The sequence below is a fragment of the Pecten maximus genome, unplaced genomic scaffold (assembly GCF_902652985.1).
Source record: "Pecten maximus unplaced genomic scaffold, xPecMax1.1, whole genome shotgun sequence".
Taxonomy (NCBI): Eukaryota; Metazoa; Mollusca; class Bivalvia; order Pectinida; family Pectinidae; genus Pecten; species Pecten maximus.
The window spans coordinates 1-17,279 of NW_022982933.1; the positions used below are offsets into that span (position 1 = coordinate 1).

General features: G+C 33.1%; 1 protein-coding gene across 1 annotated transcript; it reads right to left on the reverse strand.

Moving 5' to 3' along the window:
- Window positions 1–9,478: 9,478 nt before the first annotated feature.
- On the reverse strand, window positions 9,479–9,991 carry LOC117321158. The gene has a single exon (XM_033875628.1). The coding sequence runs from the start codon at window positions 9,989–9,991 to the stop codon at window positions 9,479–9,481; it is 513 nt and encodes a 170-aa protein (XP_033731519.1).
- Window positions 9,992–17,279: the final 7,288 nt, after the last annotated feature.

Below are 17,279 nucleotides of genomic sequence, written 5' to 3' on the forward strand. Positions count from 1 at the left end.
AAAACAGCTTTCCAAAAAATACAATATACAATGTTGCGGGGCCTATAGCTACAAAAGGCCGAGCTGCTCCGAGATTAATCTGTACAGTAACGTTAACGTAGTAACGGTCATAGTTATCACGAAATGAAGAAAATGTAATGATAAATAAACATTGAATTATATAAAATACTACCATTTTAAACATTACTTAAATTAGTTTAAATCCATGCATGTCTCTTGACTGACCATGACAACGTTACACATCACGGACGAAATGACGCTTGAGTGCAGATGGTATAACACTAGGAACTTGCGTTTTGGATTTAATTTAGTTTATTTGGTGGAAATATTCGCGTGTCAATATTTTCACGTGATATTATGTTCGCGTGTGGATAATTTCGCGGAGATTTGATGGTCGCGAAACAAGGGAAAATTTCCACGCCGCGAACATTTCCACTTTTACAGTATGGTAAAAGAATCAAAACTGTATAAATCTGATTCTTTAGATACATATTTCTAGCCAATATATGATTTGCAATGCAATCTGATGATGGAATTCCTTGTTTTAATTCTTGCGAAAAATGGTCACTTGGCAAAATTTTAGGGGAGAGGGGCGACCAACACGTCCAATTTAAAAGCAATTTCGATTAACGTCACTAACTTTGACAATAGGTACGAGGTGTTGAGCTCAACGCCCGGAATTCGTCCAATTCTGCCTTAAGGACAACATCGCTGGCTTAGAAGTGTCGGTCCATGCGGGCATATCATTCATGTTACACCCGAAGAGGAGAGCGAGTGTAAATTGTGAAGTGGTTCAGTTATTTATCAAGAGTGAAATAAAACTTTCGACAAATACTCCATTTTGACCGTGTCAACCGTATTTGCTTGAAACGCACCGACCAGCATAGCCGCACTAGCGTCGATGAAGTCACAACACGAAAGCCTCTTCTCAATTATTGGGGGGTCTACCATTTAAGGAGAGGGAGATCGTAAACTCATAAAACATTTGGTGTATACGAACAATTTCCCTTGAAAGTGGAGAGCGGCGGACGCGTCTACATCTTTTGAAACGCTGTCTTCGGTGTTCATTTTCTATCCATTTCTCCAAAATTTAGAATGCTTATGAATCCAACAGTACCAGGCAATTTATAGTTCAACAAAATTAATATAGCTCTTCTTAACAAATGTATATTTGGTTTACTAAATATTTGTTTATGCACAACATTAAAAACACTTTCACTGGCTCACAAACCAGGCATATGTATGACAATTGTTTTAACGTTCAAAATTATCATTCAATCAAGAGATATAGATCTGTTTGTGCTGATATTGCTGATATAAACTTAAGTAAATAACTTATATATTTAGTGCTGTAATGGAACTTTAAATGACACAGTAAAATATATTTGTGCTAATTATGTTTTTAAAGATATTCTTTATTACTATATTGCTCATTTTGTTGAATGCATGTTTGTACTAGAAAACAACTTTAAGTGACACAGCAAAATATATATGTTGCTAATTATTTTTTAAATATATTCTTTATTACTATATTGCTCATTTTGTTGAATGCATGTTTGTACTAGAAAACAACTTTAAGTGACATAGCAAAATATATATGTTGCTAATTATTTTTTAAAATATATTCTGTATACTATATTGCTCATTTCTTGAATGCATGTATGTACTAGAAAAAACACAACAACATTTATACTGTATGCTATGTGAAACACAGGTAAACCTCAGGTGACTTTACATGTAAAAAAAACTCTTTATATGAAGCAGAATATAATTGCATTCCATTTTGTTCCTGAAACAACACCTACAGGTATAACACATCAGTCTGTGTTACCCAAGTGGTCATTTTCAGAGTCCATTTCACAAGATTGAATTTTCCTAGAGACTCAAACAGTCTCAAAATATCTGTTTAGTGAGCTATTGAGACATTTGATTCTTTAAATGTATTGCTTTATAATGATGATAATTTCATTATCTACTCGATTACTGGGAAGGAAATTCTGATGAAGGAAGCCAAAAAGAAAAGTTTTTTTTTATTTACAGAGAATTGGATTGTCAGAGCTTCCATTAATGAATCTAGACTATCCAGTAATTTTTGTACTTCTCGACAGTTCCATAAAAGATGGTTATAGTTTCTGGTTCAGAATTACATAGTACACAAAGAGGGGAGGTAAATAATCCAATTTAAAATAAGAATGAGTTAGTGGTTAGAACATGATAGATTACTCTAAACTGGAACCACTGCAGTTTTGTGTTTGATGTTACATGATATGGCATTTTGTACCAAATCAGTTTATCCATGTTCTCAAATACAGAGTTCCACTTGTTGTTGCCAGATGGTATCACATCAGATTTAATTACAATATTGTAAAAAAAAAACACTTTTGCCCCTTTTCTATCTCTGAGAAAAAAGTGTAAATTAATAGGTACATATGGATAAAAATATTCTTTGATAATGTATATCATATGATGAGATTAAATCTTTAACTGCAGACATTAGGCCCTGATATTGTAAGACATCATGTTTACTTGGTACTTACGAATAAATTCAACAAATGTGTAAAATGCACCTTTTCAAAATGTATTTTTACAATTATTTATACACACCTGAATATATTCTGAACCACAGTTTGGAAGGAAATCTATATCGATATCAATTTTAAATACGTAATTTATATTTTTTTTCTTTTTTCCTTTTTTTCAATCGGATTTGTTCCCTTATGATGATAAACTGTTTAAGATCTATCCAAGAAATGGTGCAAAATCCTGCATTCTGAGAAAGTGATCAGTGGTATATATAATGTATATTTTCAGTGTGATTTTTGTTTTTGTTTGTTTGTTTGATTTTTTTTGTTTTATTATTATTATTATTATTTTTTAATCTGATTTTTGTCTCATGAAAAACTGTTTAGGATATAAGTAACAAAGGAAAAAATGTGGGGGTCTGGGGGCCGCCCAGGATCATCACAGGAAACATAGAGAACAAACATATAAGAGTAAGATATTTATTTTCAGTGCTGTCGTGGTTGTGTTCTAGATGCCGGCATACAAAAGCCCATCTGCATGTTGTTCAGTTATGTAGTCACCAACTACTACAATGAGAACCAGCCTCAAACTAAGAGATGCCAGTTATTTTTCAGAAACCGGGCAAACTGCTATCTGATAAAAGGGTTGAAAAAAAGTTATTAAAAGAGAAAAACATGATTTATTATGCTTGATTAAGCTTCATTTGCATAAAGTATTGTTCAGATTGACTTAAAACAATTTAAAACCTGCTAATTACCTATTTTTCACCAGGAAATATAAAGGGAGATAACCTGTTCTTCTGGTCATGATGTTTTAAAATGAATTATTAATTATAATGTAGCAATTATTGATATCTCCCTTTCTACTCATGATCGATCAATTATTGATCATCGATTGTTTAAGAAATGATGATGATCGATCGATCAAGAACTTTATATAGATTCATGAAGATTTACATCTGAACAAGTTAATCCCTATATATGTTAAGGAAATTGGTCCAAATATAGATATTATCAGATTGCAATGAAATTTGGTATGTAGGTACATCATGGGACATCGGTTACTTTCGTAACCTCACTTTAGGGGGTCGCGGTGGCCGAGTGGTTAATGTGTACCGACACTTTATCACTAGCCCTTCACCACTGGCTTGCAAGTTCGAAACCTACGTTGGACAGATGCCAGGTACTGACCGTAGGCCGGCGGTTTTTCTCCGGGTACTCCGGTTTTCCTCCACCTCCAAAACTTGGCACGTCCTTAAATGACCTAGGCTGTTAATAGGACGTTAAACAAAAACAAACCAAACCAAACCTCACTTTAACTTTTTTTTTTAACAAAGTGGCCACCATTTCCTGACTTCTGATTGTTCCTAATTAAGATATTGTCCTATTTTAATGACATTTTATTTGTATGTACATCTTGGGAAACCAGTCACTTTCGTAGCCTGATTTTCACATTATAACAAAATGGACGCCAATTAATGGCCTCTGATTGGTCCAAATTAAAGTATTGTCAGATTGTAATGAAATTCGATATCTAGGTACATCATGGACACAGGTCCCTCTCGTAACCTCAATTTCACGTTTTAACAAAATGGCCACCATGCATCAACTGAGCTCTTATTGGTTTAAATTTAGATATTGTCCGATCTTGATGAAATTAGATATGTAGGTACATGGTGGGACACCGGTCACTCTTGTACATTTGTAACCTCACTTTCACATTTTAACAAAATGGCCTCCATTTCATGACATCTGATTGGTCCGGATTTAGATATCGTCCGAATTTGATGAAATTGATATGTAAGTACCTCAAGGGACACCGGTTCCTGTCGTAGCCTCACTTTTATGCTTTAAACAAAATGGCCGCAAATTCCTTGCCTCAGATTGGTGGAAATTTAGATACAGTTCGATTTCCATTTAATTTGGTAAAAGGAGGCATTAGGGGACTGCAAGGTCAACTGTATGGTTTTTTTTGCCTTTAGAACCACACAGACTTTTTATTGGTCGAAACATAGATATTGAGCGGTTTTTATGAAAACTGCTGAAACAGAGTTTTTTTTTTTTTTTTTTTTCCTTTTTTTTTTTCACTCAGAAATGATCTGATTGTCAGCTCTATTATATGGGTACAAAGCGACATACAAATAATAAATGTAATATTTTTGTGATATTGTTAATTTATTCAATTATGTTTTATTTAACATTATCATATAAAGACAGAAAGGTAATAGAGAGGGGAGAGAGATGAATCTGGAGGGGGAGATAGACTCTGGAGGGGGAGAGAGACGTGGGGGAGGAGGAGAGAGAAAAAAAACGAGAGGCAGAGAGCTGAGGAGGTAGAGATTGAGAGGGGAGCGAAAGAATGTGTGTTGAGTTGAATAGAGGAGAGAGAGTGTCTTGTGACAAATACAAATATATGTCAGAAATGGAAATAATTTAAATATATGATACATGGTAAGGATATGAGAATAGCTTAAAATATAAGGAGTAGGAAATATTCAAGGTAGATAGCTAAAGAGAAATATATAACCTTTCTTCCAGAACATTCTTTCAAAACTCTTTGTTCTTTCATTCTTTTTATTTGTTTATGCATGTAAGTCACGCTCAATCTTACTCCGAACTCATCTTTGCAATATCACATACAAACGATTGAAATAGGTACGTTAGGATTAAAAGTTCAAAGGACCTAAATATCTGAATATTTTATTTGTATAATTTTCTTGTGTTGTTATATGTTTTTGAGATAATAATTATTCCATGTCGCATTTGTTCATATCTGCTGAAGTAGGTTTTTTCATATCATCATCGTGCAAGTTTTATCCTTATTATTTTATTATTTCATTCTTCATGTTTCACTTCTTATATTAATATAAATATTTGATGTCTATTCTATTATATCAAGAGTTCAGCTTCCGTGTTGGTCATATCAACTCTTACCACTTTCACTGACTGTCGATACAACAGAACAGACGATACATTAGATATATCTATATTTTTCACAATTTTTCAATAATAGTTAGACATACACATAACTTCAATAATGAATAATATGCATTACAACTGTCACTTTTTATCAATAGAATAAGCTCACATTGTAATCAATATAAATAATTGATCGATCCATTATTATTTCAATTATTTTCAGCTTCCGTGATGGTCAGACAAAGGAACAAATCAATATTTATTATATGTTTTCTATCAAATAGTTAATCATCTTTTATTTTCCATAGATGCAACCCAACTCATATTTCAAAACTAAACATGGGTTTACGAATTTCCTTTTTTGATCGCTCAAATGAAATGTTTTAAAAATTGTAAAGCCAATCATGCATAAAATTATGTTAATTTCCGTGTACATTTTTTGCCCAATTTTGTAACCAAGTAGGATATATTGTAGTTTCCTTAAATTTACATTGAAGCCATGTTTCATAAAAATAACGATTAGCTTATTCCAAAATATTTCAAAATATTGGCATTCAATAAAATAATGGTTGTAAGTTTCTGTTACACCGCAGACATTACACAAATTGTTCTCTTCCATTCTCCATTTGTGGAGCTGGTACTTACTAGGAATAATGCAGTGTAACAATTTCCACTTAAAAATTTTATGTTTGTTTTCCTTCAATTTTCTGAAGGTGAAATAGATAAAATCTTCAAATAGTTGTGTTTCTTTTATGTCAAATTGCTTTCGCCAATATTCAAAATTGTGCGTAGGTACGGCCTTTTTCTGCAATGCTTTTTGATATAATATTGTATTATTCAGATCGTCTAACTCCAAATAAGTCTTTGTTTTTTTGTCGTAAAGTGCTAATTTATCAGCACATTTAACCCATGTTTTCGTCGACTCTTCTGTTTTTAATATAATTTTCCATCTATTTGGTATAGCTTTTTTTAGTTTAGCTACTTCACTTATCCAATTTCGCTTGTCTGATAATTTGTTGTATATAATATGTTCATCTAAATATCCATGATTATTTATTACATCTGCTATTCTTATTATGTTTTGCTTTACCCAGTGCTTATTTATTAGTGCTTTACCTTTAAATTGTATATGTCTATTCCCCCATAATACTTCATTTCTGATGTCAGCGAAATTTTGGCACTCTTTTTTTATACCTCCACCCAGTTTTATCCAGGAGCTCAAAACTTGAATATAAAAATCAGGTACATTGCTTTTTAAATTCGGGATATTTTCGATATTTTTCATGTTCATTTTGAATAATAGCCAGTTGTTTCCAAAATTGTCAAAAACTGTTCTTGGAATTATTTTCCAGTTTGCTTCAGTAGCATCTGTTAGCCTCTTCACCCATCTAATTCTGATGCTATCAATATGTGATTCCAAGTCCCTCAACTTTAACCCTCCCTGTTCGTAATTTCCGATTATCGTTTTTCTTTTAACTTTGTTCTTTTTACCATCCCAAAGAAAGTCAAAAATACTTCTCTTTAAATTATGTAAATTTTCCTTATAAATTGTTTGTACATTAGCCAAGTAAGTTATTTTAGGTATTAATAAGGTTTGTATAATTATCATTTTTCCAATTAAGGATAATTTTCTTTTCTTCCAATTCTTTAGCATTTCATCAATTGAAATTCTTTTACTTTCCCAGTTCAAATTCATACACACTTTTTTATTTGTTCCAAAAAATATCCCTAGTGATTTAATTTCTGTTTTGAACTCAATTCCTTCATACTTATTGTGTCTTCCTTTATTACATCCTAACCATATACCTTCTGTCTTATTTTTGTTTAATTTCAAACCGGACATTTCTCCAAATTTTTCAACTACTTGTATTGCCTCTTTGATATCTTTTCGTTTCAGAAACAGTGTTGTATCATCTGCCAATTGTGCTATCTTTGTGCTTTTATCATTTACCTTAAAACCATCAATATTTTTATCATTTCGTAAACGTGTTGCTAATATTTCAACTACAATTACGAAAATTAAACATGACAATGGGCAACCTTGCCGAATTCCACGAGTTATAGCATACTCACCTGTTACCCAATTATTATTTTTTACAAAACCTTTAATATTCATATAACATGTTTTAATCCAATTAATGAATGAAATTCCAAAACCAAACTTTTCCAAACTAGCATACATAAATTTCCATTCGATGGTATCAAAGGCTTTTTTAAAATCTAAAAACAATACACAGCTGTCAATGTTGAATTTTTCAGAATAATCTATAATATCTTGAATTTTTCTAATATTATAACCAATAAATCTATTTTTTATATATCCATTTTGGTCGGTATGAATGATATTTGGCATAACTGATTTTAGTCTCATAGCTAGAGAATATGCTGCAATTTTGTAATCAATGTTCAATAATGATATTGGACGCCAATTGCCTAATAGAGTAGCATTTCCTTTTTTATAAATAAGAGATACCAAACCGTATTTTTGTGTTTCATTTAATTCTCCATAATCATATGCTTCATTTAAAGAATTGATCAGAAATAGTTTTAATTGGTTCCAAAATGCTTGATAAAATTCTACCGACAACCCGTCAGTACCAGGACTCTTGTTTTTTTTCATATGGTCCAGAGCATATTTGCACTCTTTTTCCGTTAATTTTCCTTCACAGGATTGCGCTTCCTCAGCTGTTAACCTATTTATACCATGTGTGTTTTGGACATACTCATTTATCTCTACTTCAGATGGGTCATCTGATGTATATAGTTTTTCATAAAAATGTTTAATTGTCTGTAAAATTTTCTCTGAGTCGTGTATTAATGTTCCGGAATCATCTTCTATTTCATTTATAACTTTACTTGATTGCCTTTTCTTTTCTAGACCTAAGAAATATTTTGTATTTTTTTCTCCCTCTTCTGTCCATTTAATACGTGAGCGTATTTGTGCCCCTTTTGCTTGTTGATCGTATAAGTTTTCTATGTCATTTTCAATACGTTTTGCCTCTTCATCCTCCATTACTGTAGTATTTGTTTTATTGTTCAGATTTTGTAATCTTTCTTCGAGAGAAACTAATGCCGATTTCTGTTTTCTTGATTCTGATATACTATATTGAATAGATTCGCTTTTAATCATTATTTTGCAATAATCCCATGTTTGTCGATTATTCAATTCATTTTGTTCGCTATACAATTTTGCATCGAGTATGCATTTTTTAATAATTTCTTGATATTCTTTATCATTTAGTATACTGTTGTTGATTTTCCATATTCCCGGTCCATTTTCCTTACTTGTAAATAGTTTTAAAGATACTCCCTGATGATCTGTACTTCTTATTTGAGCTGGTCTAATGTCTGCAGATTTTACCAAATTATTGAGTTTTTTTTCGATAAGAAAAAAATCAATTCTACTAGCCTCTCCTTGTCTGTTCCGTCTCCAAGTATATTGTGTCTTTTGTTTGTTTTTCTCTCTCCAAATATCTGTCAGTTTTAATGATTGTTTTAAATGTTTCAATCCATATGTTATATTTCTATTTCTCATTTGTGCATTACTTCTTCTATCACATTGCTGAAGAACTTCGTTAAAGTCCCCGCCTATAATTGCCATTCCCGTCCCCTTTTCCTTTATGTCATTTAAAACTGATTTTAGAAAAGTATTCCTTTCGTGTTGATTATTAGGAGCATAAACATTTACAATAGTTAAAATGGTGTTTGCTATTTCCATGTTTAATAAGATAAATCTACCATTTGGTTTATTATGTACATTTAAGATATTTGCATTAAGATGTTTCTTTACAATAACACTAACACCTTTTTTATTTTGTTCCCCAAAACAATGATAGCAAGAAGCAAACTCACTCGTTTCAAATTTTAACAAGTTACTTAAAATGGGTGTAAAATGTGTTTCCTGTAAAAGACATATATCAAATTTTTGTTGTTTCATCCACTGATATAACCGAAGTCTCTTTCCTTTATCCCTCAGTCCTTGGGCATTTAAGGAAAGAATGTGAATAGCACTTCCGGTCTCTACTTTATATCATGTGTCATTTATTTTTATGTTTTTTCTTTTCTTTATTCGTCGGCGACGGGGGCGTGCGTGATTTTGACAGGCTTCTGTCGCGAGATTTTGGAGTCTCGCAGCCAAAAGTCGAAGGTTTGATGAACTTGTCTATTGTTTGTACCTGTTGTTTACCGATGTTTTTTTCTCTTTTTTCTTTTCTACTTTCCTTCCTTGTGTCTGTATTTGTAGCCCCATGTGTTGTATTGTCGTCTCTCTTTTGTGTTTCCACATGCTGAGATTCATCATTTTGTTCCTCTTCTCCATCATCTGATTGACTCTCCTCGATGTCCTCTGTCTTCTTCATATTCATGCACTCATCCCTCTTATGTCCCGATTCTTTGCAATAGAGACATTTCCATTCATTCCTGCAATTTGCAGAACTATGTCCATCTTCCAAACATTTCCTACATTGTTTCTCTTCTGTTTGTTTTTCGTTTTGTTGCCCTCTTGGTTGCCCATAGTACCATATGGTACCATGGTACCTACCCATGGGCATTGCTTTTGGAAGATCCTTTTGGAGTTTTTTGGTAAAGATTACCCTATCCCCTGTGTCACAATTTGTTAGTTTATTGTTTATTCTCAGTTTTTCCCTATACATGTTTAGAATTTCGCAACCGTTTTCCTCAAGTGTTTTCTTGATCAAACCATCATCTACGGACAATGGAATATTTGATACTTTAATCCGTGTAGTGTGCATTGGGTCATATTTTGGTCGTTTAGGGTTCTCCGGTACAAGCGATACATGTTTACCCCTGATGGTTATACAGAGTTATCGCCCCTCACTACGCTTCATTCCATCTGTGACATCCTTCAGGTGTCACCTCAATAGTTGTGAAGTGGTTCAGCTATTTATCAAGAGTGAAAAGAAAATTTGGACAAATACTCCATTTTGACCGTATTAACCGTATTTGCTTGAAGCGCACAGACCAGCATAGTCGCATCAGCGTCGATGACGTCACAACTCGAAAGCCTCTTCTCAATTATTGTGGGGGGGGTGGGGGGGGGGGGGGGTGTCTACCATTTAAGGAGAGGGAGATCGGAAGATCAAAAAACATTTGGTGTATACGAACAATTTCCCTTGAAAGTGAAGAGCGGCGGACGGGTCTACATCTTTTGAAAGCTGTCTTGAGTGCTCATTTTCTGTCCATTACTCCAAAATTGAGAATGCTTATGAATCCAACAGTACCAGGCAATTTATAGTTCAACAAAATTCATATAGCTCTTCTTAACAAATGTAAATCAGTTCTGTATTCTGTGGTATTTATACTATATTGCCGAATATTCTCTTTCTGGAATTCTCTAAACCACTTCTTGTAAACAGCCACTTGTCAATTAACACTTTTAAAGAACGTTCTAAAAAGGTCTAGGACCTTCTATTGCATTGAAAAGTTATTTCCCTTGAATAAACAACATACATCTTATATTTCATTACGAGTTGTTGCCCTTTCGTCACTGGTATATACATTTCATATAAATATAGAAATATTCCACGTCAGCCTGTCTCTTTTGCTTAATGACATCGTGGACGAATATAATTTCATTTTTAATGCCCCCTGAATAGTGATTTGAGAACCAAATACATTAAGCCCTATTATCGATTAAATCCCTCTTTAGTTACATTTCTATCAGCTGTTAATACGCAACAATAAATATCTTTAAAAAAGATAAACGGCATAGTTTTCATGCTGGTGGTTATATTGTAAAACTACTGGTGAAATAAATTAACGAACTACGATGTAATTAATAAATGCGCAGTTTCAGCACGGATAACAAAATATCAGTTTGAATCATTTTTGGTGATAATAAGACTGTAAATATTTGTTTATGCACAACATTAATAACACTTTAACTGGCTCACAAACCAGGCATATGTATGACAATTGTCTTTACTTTCAAAATTATCATTCAATCAAGAGATATAGATCTGTTTGTGCTGATATTGCTGATATAAACTTAAGTAAATAACTTATATATTTAGAGCTGTAATGGAACTTTAAATGACACAGTAAAATATATTTTTTGCTAATTATGTTTTTAAATATATTCTTTATTACTATATTGCTCATTTTGTTGAATGCATGTTTGTACTAGAAAACAACTTTAAGTGACACAGCAAAATATATCTGTTGCTAATTATTTTTTTAAATATATTCTTTATTACTATATTGCTCATTTTGTTGAATGCATGTATGTACTAGAAAAATCACAACAACATTTATACTCTATGCTATGTGAAACACAGGTAAATCTCAGGTGACTTTGCATGTACAAAAACTGTTTATATGAAGCAGAATATAATTGCATTCCATGTTTTTCCTGAAACAACACCTACAGGTATAACACATCAGTCTGTGTTACCCAAGTGGTCATTTTCGGAGTCCATTTCACAAGATTGAATTTTCCTAGAGACTCAAACAGTCTCAAAATATCTGTTTAGTGAGCTATTTAGACATTTGATTCTTGAAATGTATTGCTTTATAATGATGATAATTTCATTATCTACTCGATCACTGGGAAGGAAATTCTGATGAAGGAAGCCAAAAAGAAAAAGACTTTTTATTTACAGAGAATAGGATTATCAGAGTTTCCATTAATGAATCTATACCATCGAGTAATTTTTGTACTTCTCGACAGTTCCATAAAAATTGGTTATAGTTTCTGGTTCAGAATTACATAGTACACAAAGAGGGGAGGTAAATAATCCAATTTTAAATAAGAATGATTTAGTGGTTAGAACATGATAGATTACTCTAAACTGGAACCACTGCAGTTTTGTGTTTGATGTTACATGAAGTGGCATTTTGTACCAAGTCAGTTTATCCATGTTCTCAAATACAGAGTTCCACTCGTTGGTGCCAGATGGTATCACATCAGATTTAATTACAATATTGTAAAAAAAAAACTTTTGCCCCTTTTCTATCTCTGAGAAAAAAGTGTAAATTAATAGGTACATATGGATAAAATATCCTTTGATAATGTATATCATATGATGAGATAAAATCCTTAATTGCAGAGATTAGGCCCTGATATTGTAAGACATTTATGTTTTCTTGGTACTTTCGAATATATTCAACAAATGTGTAAAATGCACCTTTTCAAAATGTATTTTTACAATTATTTATACACACCTGAATATATTTTGAACCACAGTTTGAAAGGAAATCTATATCGATATTAATTTTAAATACGTAATTTATATTTTCAATATGTTTTTTTTTATTTTTTTATTTATTTTTTTTTTTTCCCCTTATGATGATTAACTGTTTAGCATCTATCCAAGAAATGGTGCACAATCCTGTATTCTGAGAAAGTGATCTGTGGTATATATAATTTATATTTTCAGTGTGATTTTTGTTTGTTTTTTTTTGTTTTTTTTGTTTTTTTTTTTATTCTTTTTTTTTAATCTGATTTTTTTCTCATGATAAACTGTTTTGGATATACGTAACAAAGGAAACAAGGCGGAGGTCTGTGGGCCGTCCAGGTCCACAGAAGCTCTTGACAGAGTAGTGTAATATCATCAAATTCTGGGAGCTTCTGGATAATATTTAAGTTTTTAGTTTTAGTTTTTTGTTTTATCTTCAGATATTAGTTTCCATGATTAACTGTTCTAAGGTCAAAAAATAAGGCGGGGTCTGGAGGCCATGTTTTCAGGATTAACTATTTAATGTGTACTAAAAATAAAACAGGTCAGGAATCTGGGGAACGCCCCAGAAGTTCTCGATAAAATGGTGTTATCATCATATTTTGGAAGTTTCAGGATCACATTTGCCCTACTTTAATTTTCACGATTTTCTTAATGAAATTTCAGGATTAACTGTTTAGAGGACTTGTGACATTAAAGAAAAATAAGGGGGGGATCTCGGAGCAGCCCAAGACTAATTGGGCTTAAAATAGAGCTAACAAAACGATACCCAGTGGGCACACACGTCTGGAGAACGTCGCAATTACGTCAGGATGCAACGTTGCATTTAGGTTGTAGTAATGTTGCAAATGAAAGTTTGGGGAACGTTTTCACACAATTGTGTAACGCTGTGACAACGTTTTATTTACGTTGTATAGACGTTGTCACAACGTCGTATTATTTTATTTTCTACTATTGTTACCTATTGTGTACAACAAAAACTCAAGTTTTTTAAAACAGTATTTTAATGTCTTTATTTCCATGTGTCCATATGCTTGCACTCCTCCCATCACTCATATCTCTGATGTCTCTGAGTACCTCGGTGCATCCAGTTATCACCATTTAATCTGTAAATAGAAAAACAATCAAAACAATAATTATTGATATACCGTAAACTTTTCGGCAATATATCATAACGTGCTCGGTTAACAAATATGCGTGAAACTAAACTTATGCCCGGTGATACCAGAAACGTACATCCGTTGTACGTACGTACGTGAAGATAAATCATAACATGCCCGATCTGTTTGTAAATAAACACAAGTCAAAATCAAACGCAGTGTAATGATCAAAATACGAATCATATAGAACTTACCTTGAATTACTGATCTGTATTCGGGAAGAAAGCTGATACATAATCCAGTACAGCAAGTCAACAGTCCGATTGAAATGTGTGTGTGTACGGCCCACGTGTGTTTGCAGAACAAAGAACCGGAAGTTAAGATTACCGTTCAAATATCAATACTCTTTTTTCTTCTCTCTATCTATTTCTTTTCCCGAGAAAAATAGCAACGGTTTCAACCAAAACATGATATTTTCATGCAGTTAAAACTGAAATTAAAGTCGTTTAAAAAAATGTTTTTGAAACGAATGTGAATGTTTGTATTGCCCCCTGGCGGATATATATTGCAACATAAAGGGAGGTAACACCGATTTGTTGTCGTAACCTTGTAAGGTCGAGTTTGATCACATTTATTTGTATAAAAGGAGGTCTAACAGCAAAATTGGATCAGGAAAGGATCAATGATCGATATTATATCATTAGGGCACATTATAGGCGACGTAGGTTGCTTTTAAACTAATCTAAACATATTCATTATTGACAAATACAATTTCGAGCCAATTAGATAATTAAATTTATCATGAAATTTGATGTTTTCGTTCGGTATGTCTTTGGCATTTGTGTAAACTTGCAAGCCGTTTGAAATTAATAACAAATACACAAAGTTTGCATTAAAACCTTGTTACAACGTTGTTACAACGTCAAAAGCTAACGTTGTACTAACGTTTGACATGAAACGTTCTCACAACGTTGTAGGAAGGTCCCGGACGTTGTGACCTGAATAGGACGTTTTCCGGACGTTCTCCGAACGTTTTGTGTCCACTGGGTAATATCTGTTGTGATTATCTTAAAAAGTGTTTATGTCCATAAAAACTTTCGAAAATGCAGCGTTTTCAGATTACATACAGACCCGTGTACGTTCGCTGTTCCGTCTTAAACGCAAACGCTACGGAAATGCTACGGTAATGCTACGGAAGTGCTACGGAAATGCTACGGTAATGCTACGGAAATGCTACGGAAATGGTACGGTAATGCTACGGAAATGGTACGGAAATGGTACGGTAATGGTACGGAAGTGCTACGGTAATGCTACGGAAATGCTTCGGTTGACGCTCACAAATAATCGACCGTTTCTGAATAAATTATCTGGTTCTTATAAAAAGCGGATCCTAGACGAAGCGAACTCGTAGAAACGACAGTGAAAGGTGTCTGATGGAGTGAATGTTGTATCGGGAAGTGGAAGAACGTTTTATCAAACTGTACTACTATAGAAAACCTCAGTTTGCGAGAATTTGTACAACTTTTAGAAACCGGAAATATTAAGGTCATAATTTATTATTCTCGGCAACAAAAGACGATAGTATTTAATTTTAAAATAGAATCACTCTCTACACTAGCGCTGCGGTCGCGTATGTGTTGTCTCTGTGTGTCCGAACTTTATCATTTAGTTTTTATGTATTTATCTATATTTTCACTGCATTTATTCACCGCATTTGTACTGATAAACCCTAAGGTTTAAGTAATAACCTAATTGAATTGTTAAACTTGTATCAAAGTGTTAATTTAGGTACAGGTAAACAGATCAAGAATTCTGAACACAGATTGACCAGGCCAAGAATAGACCCGCCTAGGGCTAATTGTAAAAAGGAGAAACTGACCAGGTGTGGTTATGACTTACACACCTGAGCCCGGTGACTCCTAATCAAGTGTATATCCATGGCCATCAGGTGAAGTTGATGGTGGTGGGGAGGGGGGATTAGTACCCATGGCAACAAGTAAGGGGGACAATTAAGTCAAGTACATGTACATGCCTGGCAAGTCTATATATAACAATCACTGGTAATATTAATGGTGTGTAAGCATTGACGATTTGTTTAAAAGTCTGATGTCGGATCAGAGGAAATTCTGGCTGCATGGGGAGGGATAAAAACTAAAAACAAAACATCAATAATTATATACTTAAGACTATACAATGTACATGTGCAATCAGATACGTGTATATCACCAGAGACATATATATGTCTCTGATATCACACGTCTGCAATGGAGCAGACTCTGTATGTTTACGTGATAATGGATAACACTCTGAAAATATGTATTAATGGACTAAAACTACAGTTGAGTGACAATCAGTTAACCTTTGAACCCTAGGAGAAGTGAGGAGTGCACGAGATTTAAGGTACTGAAGTAAACGTATAATTAGTGCACAATAATTTTTTTAAAAACTTATTATCACAAAGGACATCCCCGGTAATACTTTGATTCAATATATAAAGACTTCAACAGTGTAGAGTGAAGAATCTACTTTTGAAATTAATTTTGATGCTGTTTGCGATCATTTTAATCATTTACATGCTTCTATTACAATACATCAGTTTTCTGTCAGAGGCCTAATAATGGCTGACTCAGGTGTACATATACTTCATGTAAATATTTTGTCAGACAAAATATTAATATTTTAAATTTTAATTGAAAGTTAATTTACTAAAGTTTCTTTTACATTGTTATTCTCAACTTGAAAGGCTTTTTACAGTACAAGTCATCTATATGATATTATACATTGTATGTTCTGTCGACAGATCTTGAGACATGTACAAGTCCAGACCACATGTACATTACATTGAAGCCAAACATCTATGAAAGGCCTGTTGCCAACGGCCAACTGGGCGCAATATGCAACCCCACAGCCTTGAGGACATGCATCCTATCACATTTTACCTGTAACATGCCGATCAGTCTAGCTCTTTTATGTCTGGCACGTGGTATACCTGGCCAGGTGACCTGTCCCCAATTAACCCCCCGGGGTCCAATTATGGCTTATTCTCACTTAGCCAACATACAGAAATTTACCTGTATTACCTGGCCAACATGTCAAATTTTACACCTGAGTGAGTTTAAACTATAGCAGTAGCCTGTTCTTACTTTCATGAAAGAAAATATGAAAATGTCAAGTTGAATATGACTTATACAATAATGATTCAAATGAATTTATAGAGGCTACTTATAACAAATCTTAGAAATGCACAGTAAAAATCGAAATTTATTAAGTTTACATATATCATGAAACCATCACCATCTCAAGAGTTTAAATTACAAATGTATGCTTTTTATAATAGAAATATTAACAAGTGTCTTGTATGACTGTTATTTAAATCTGTGTATATGTGTGAGGGTGTGTGTGCTATTTTTTTTTTTTTTTTTTTTTTTTTTTACAAAATAACAATTTTAGAAAAGACACCAAAGCAAATATTTTTTGTGCATACCAATAATTATAAAATTCTATCAAACTAGCAGCGGATGTGTTTCTTAATGAAGTAAAGC